Raw genomic sequence first — 6,000 nt, 5'->3', positions numbered from 1 at the left:
TGACCCAACTTTCTGGGTTCTTTTGATGTGTAACAAACAAAACAAAAAAAATGAGCCAAAGTTTGACCCAACTTTCTGCGTTGTTTTAATGTGGAAATGCCACCCCACACCAAAAAAAAAAAAAAAAAAAAAAACATGGGCCAAAGTTGGGTCAAATTCGCATGTCAATCCAATTTTTGACCAAAATGTGGTTATTTTTCAAAACTCTAGTCTTCAGTGATCCTATTGGAATGCGGGTGGGAGAGGTGAAGAGCATAAGGCAGCCAAGATTTGAACATCAGAACTGAATGGATGTCCTCACAACTCTTCCACATTGCTGCCCACCTTAATAGTTTTTTTTTTTTTTTTAAATAACAAATAATCGATTAATTGATCGCTAATTTCCCCCATAGTCGATCAAGGAAATGGAGTCAATCACCCATCCTTAGTGCAAATACTGTCAAGGTTCACACTGTACATTGTGTGCCTTTGTTGTGTTGTGTTGCGTCTCCTCAACCTCTCAATCTCCTCTTGAGGCGATTAAAGTCCTTCGCCGAACGCCACAACCAGCTCTGCAGCTCGCGCAGTATCCAAAAGCCTTCCACCTTCCTGGCGAAGTCGCTCATGGCTGGCCGCACGGAGAGTAGCACGGATGACGAGGAGGAGGAGGAGGAGAGGAGCGAGGGGCCTCCGTGTAATGCCAGCGTCGGGGCCGTGGGGACGAGGCCGTGCTCCTCACCCGGCCCGGGCTGGTAGAGAAGGGAGAGGGTGGATGGAGGGGGATGCAGCGTAGGGGGGAGGAGTGAGCGAGGAGGTCGGCGTTGATGATACGACGAGGAGAAGTCCACGAAGAAGCTCTTGCCTCCATCCGCAATGACGCCGTCCTCCTTCCTGAGCGTGTGAAGGATTTGCAGGTTGTAGCTGTATCCTTCCCCAGCCTCGTCGTCATCTCTCAGCAAGCTCCTCCCCCATCTCCTCGTCCCTACTTCCCGCTCCTCTTCCCAATCCCACCTCCAGGCTTCCGGTTCTTCCCGCCTCCCTCGCCTCCTCTCCCCTCTCACCTTCTCCCTCAATCTGCCGCCATCATCTTCCAGTCGCCTCCTCGCTTTCCCTCTCTTCACGCCCTCCGTCTCCCCTCGGCCCCGCCTCCCAGTCCTCGTCCGGGTTCTGCTGATCAGAGGCGCCGGGCCGTCTCCCCCCGCGCCCCTCTGAAGGTCACCAGGTTTCTTCTCAGGAAGGGCGTAGCCCAGGGTGGTCATCAGCGCCGATATGGAGCCCAAAAGGCCGTCCAGGCCCGTGCAGAAGTGCAGCAGGGAGGTCTTGAGGGAGGGGCAGAGGGTGGAGCGAGCCAGCTCCCGCACAGCCGCCAACAGGACAGAGTAGGCCCTCTGGTTCTGAGCCAGGCGGGCTTGGTTCTCCAGGCCGTGCCACAGCTCCAGGCGGGTGGCGGCGCTGGGCAGGGAGAGAGCCGTGCTGTTGGGCCTCGGCGGCGAAAAGTCTTTGTCGTTGAACGGGGGGCCGAGGTATGTCAGCTAAGGGGGCAGACGCACAAACACGCACAAGAAGGTTCAGGTCAAGAATTTCAGATCTTGTCAAGCACGTTTAAGCAGAAGCAAACAGATGTGCAGGCAAGTTGTGATCACAGGAGGGTCGCCAAAAACAAAATGCGTCCATTGTCTGAGAAACACATATGTGCAGTGGATGTTTGAAATATCACAACCTTGACATATCTGCTTAAACGATTAGAAATAATACAAACTGACACAGAAATGGCACAAAGGTATTTAATGTCAATAAATCTCTTTTGAACTCACATAATTCCCACGAGTAATTCCCCAGAAGTAACATTGGTCTCGAGCACTCATGTGGTAAAATGATTAAATGTGATTCTCTGTCTTGCACTTCTTGCACATTAATAGACTTTGACCAAATCAGTTTAAAAGGAGGTACAGTTTCATCGCAATACAGAATTTCTTAGGGGAGATAAAAATCTTACGTGGAAAGAAATTTCCGGACAACCTCATCTGCTCAGATTTGACTGAGTCTGAACATGCTGAATGGGATTTTTCTTGTTCAGTTGAACTGTGCATTCTGGATCCAATCGTATTGAAACCTTATTTGACATTCGCTTACATGCATGCATATTACAAATATTGTTCAAACTACAATTGAGAGCGATGCAGTGTGCTTTTTCAACATTTTTTTTTGTCCATTATAAAGCATAGAAACTGGGGGTTGGTGATGACTTCTAAAATATGTAATATAATGTTTAAATAATATATTATAGTCTGTTATGGTCTAAACATGGCATTCTGATTAATAAGAATTAAAAAAAAGCTACCTGTTTTTATCCTTCTCAGGGAGCGGCCATTTTGAAACTTGCTGTCCATTGAAAATTCACATCACAGTTGCTCAGGCAACAACTAATTACGGCTCACCTGTTTTCTGAGTTTGGTCATGTGATTTGTTGTCACCTGAGCTCTGCGCAACTGTGATGTTATATTTTTTTATATTTATTTTTTATTATGTTATATTCTTGCCCTGTGATTGGCTGGCAACCAGTCCAGGGTGTCCCCCGCCTACTGCCCAGAGCCAGCTGAGATAGGCGCCAGCACCCCCCGCGACCCTTGTGAGGAATAAGCGGTCAAGAAAATGGATGGATGGATGGATGTTATATTCTTAGTCGATAGGATGTGACAAAATGCTAAATTTGTCAGAGTGTGGCCCTTGCATCTTTCTATTTCTCTGTAAGTGGCCCTTGGAGGAAATAGTTTGGACACCTGTAATCTTCATATGTCAAAAGCGAAAGCCAGGAAGTCGACAGCACACAAATAAACAAAGTCACGTTGATAAAATAACCCAAAGAAAACTCACATAGACATCTTTGATTTCCTTGAGCTGGTATTCCAGAAATTTGGTGAGCTCGTACGTGCTCTCGATCGAACTCCTCTCGCTGGCCAAGCTGTGGGACGAACCCGCGGCGGCGAGCGCGGCAGCAGCCAACAAGAACACGAGGTGGATTTGATGAACTGTGAAGACGGAACACACAATTATTATTCAAAACCTTTCTACTGTAACTTTTGGTAGTCAATAATTGACATATTTCAGAGGTTTGAATAATCACAAGATCGTTGTTATGATTTCACAGTCCCAGAAATGCCCCCCGGCGATTAATTCCAAACGTTGCTTCAGTTGCTGCGCCGTCATTGTTTAAAATATTTTTTTTCTCTTACAATATTCCGGTGTATTTCTTTGTCTCTATGGCGATGGCCTCGTCTGTTTACACACTGCCAGCGCACTCATCTAGCACTGCCAATAAAGCTTTTTCCGTTTCCACTCTTATTTTAGGGCTCTCTGGCTGTCGAAGGTTTACACTGGCCTCAAATAAAACCTCACTTAATAGCTCGGGACCCTCGGATGAATGACTTCCATGTTCACACGCGCACGCACGTGTGTATGTTTCAAGAAAATGTGTTATAGCTGTAAATGTTGCATTAGTTGGATGTTTGGAGGTCATGTGTAGTTTGTAGAACTTTTAGTCTTGTGGTACTTTTTTTTAATAACGTGAATGTGCCTCACATTGTCTTGTGTTGGCCTACTTTATCAACAGTACTTGACTTCTGAGTGTCGCTTGGTTGATTCTATTTGCAGCCAATTGAGCGAAGCGAGAAAATTGTCGAATAAAGCCACTGTAATGCCCTCGCATGTGGGCAAGGAGAGCAATTGAATGGGAGAAACTATGATACGTAAATACAGGCTGCAGGCCACCACTTACATCCAGACGCTCATACTCAACTGACCCGCCAACCTGACTCAAAACACCCATATTACTCACTAGGCCACGCCCCCTAAAGGCATACATCCAACATACAAATATTACAGTACATACAGTACATTTCGTGACATTCACTTTTGTTATGTTTTGTCATGTTATGTTGTTTATTGTCCTTTTGGTATTTTGTTTTTTTTTTGGGGGGGCGGGGGGGGCTGGAATGGATAAGTGTCATTTTAATTCATTTTAATATCCATCCATCCATTTTCTTAACCGCTTGCTCCTCACAAGTGTTGCGGGGGGTGCTGGAGCCTATCCCAGCTGGGTTTGGGCAGTAGGCGGGGTACACCCTGAACTGGTTGCCAGCCAATCACAGTCAATTTAATAGTACTAGTAAAGGATCAATAAATTGTACGGATGGGCGGGTATCGATACCAGGTATCGGTATCGATACCAGCCTTGTTTATAAGGGTACTGGTGACATGGCTAATACCAGTATCGGCTTCCCTCTAGTGGCCGTTTTACAAACAGGAACTAGAAATTAGAAATTAGAGGAATAGAAAATTGCCATTAATTTCATGCAATTTTAAGGAAAAATATTTTATTGGGATTTATTTGCTTTTTTTGGCCTGGGGGGGGGGGGGGGGGGGATTTTAGGTACTGGTATCAGTATTGGTGACTACTCAAGAGTTGAGTATCGGTATTGGTCTGAAAAAAAGTGGTGTCGAACATCCCTAGTAAATTGAGTTATGAGCTTAGCCTTGGAAATAACAAAATAAACTTGTAAGTAGGGATGGGCAAGTAACGATACCATGTATCGGTATCAGACCAAGCCTTATTTTCAAGGTATCGGTCCTTGCAACATGTGACCGTTTTAGGAGTATGACCTAGAAAAAAAAAAAAATATATATATATATATATGTATATATATCTTTATTTATTTAGTTTTCAAAAACTACTAGTGGTATCATGACTACTTAAGAGTTGAGTACTTGTACTTGTATTTCTCTGAAAAAAAAAGCGGTATTGAACACCCGTACTTTTAAATCAAGGTATACCACTGTGTAATGTAACTTGTGTGTATGAGCGCATGAGCATGTGTGAGAGTGAGACACTGAAATGTCTTCTAACTCTGGTTTCAAACAGAGAAAATTGAAGCTGAAAGGTGGTTTTCAACAAAAAGAACCGCATGTTCGCCCGCCTCTCATCATCCTAGTTTCACTCACACACACACACGAACATATTCTCCCCGTCATCCTTCTGCAAACTGCCTGTCTCACGCCGCATGACACCCAGACAGCAGGCGGTGGGTGATTCATGTGTGTAATTATGGACGAAACATGCCGCTGTTTAACCGGTGTGAATTATAGATTGCGCAACCATTTTTCGCGGCCCTGCCAGTTTTTCTCTGACTGACACACCTCGGGCCTCCCGTTTGCGTCACGGTACTCGTCCGCTGTTGTTCCGCCCCGTTACCTCCCCCTGCATGCTCTCCCTTCAAACGCTTATCTCGTCGACACCTCGGGTCAAAACAACAGCGAACGATTAACCCCGATTAGCCCGCCTACTCGCGCTTCTATGGCCTTTTTTCCTCCCAGCCTTCGTGGCGCTGTCATGGCGGCCTCGCAAGGTCAAAAAGCAAATTGAAGTAAATTGTTTATGCAAAGCAAAATAGTCCATGTTTCATTCTTTCAATGTCAGCTATGATTTTATCAACAAACATGTTCTTCTGTGCAAGACAGCTTTAATAATGTTGACAAATTCGCAGTCACTCCATTGGAAAGCTTTACAACACTCAAGTTCAGTTTTTTTTTTTATTGCAGTTTTATGTTACATTTTTTTTTTAATTAAATTTTTATTCTTGAGCACACAAATTAACAGTTGTATTACACCATACAATAATAAGAATTATCAATGTATTATATACACAAATTTATTTAATTATTCATTTATTTATTTCGGGGCTATAAGCCCATTTTATTATGTTAGGAAAATTAAGCATATTAAATAACTACACCAATAACGGGGAAATAGCAACAATTAAAAAGATAATAATAATTCTCATATTTCATTGACAAGCAGAATGTTTATTCCAGTTGTAGTTTGCACTGTGTTTAATTACACAATACTGTGGAACACATTTTCTTGTCAACCAGTTTCCACATAATTGTTTTGTCATATTAATTTGATATATGATGTAATTGTGGCTAGCTAACAAAAATAGTTGCAGGGAACAATCTGACAAGAAA

General features: G+C 43.9%; 1 protein-coding gene across 1 annotated transcript; it reads right to left on the bottom strand.

Annotated features, from left to right (window-relative positions):
- Positions 1–491: 491 nt before the first annotated feature.
- Positions 492–3,186, bottom strand: clcf1 (cardiotrophin-like cytokine factor 1). The gene is made up of 3 exons (XM_077532843.1): positions 3,126–3,186; positions 2,854–3,008; positions 492–1,511 (listed from the first exon to the last, which is right to left on the bottom strand). Exons 1-3 carry the CDS (start codon positions 3,184–3,186, stop codon positions 492–494), a joined length of 1,236 nt encoding a protein of 411 aa, XP_077388969.1.
- Positions 3,187–6,000: the final 2,814 nt, after the last annotated feature.

The sequence above is a fragment of the Festucalex cinctus genome, chromosome 9 (assembly GCF_051991245.1).
Source record: "Festucalex cinctus isolate MCC-2025b chromosome 9, RoL_Fcin_1.0, whole genome shotgun sequence".
NCBI lineage: Eukaryota > Metazoa > Chordata > Actinopteri > Syngnathiformes > Syngnathidae > Festucalex > Festucalex cinctus.
This window is presented reverse-complemented; position numbering and strand designations above follow the sequence as displayed.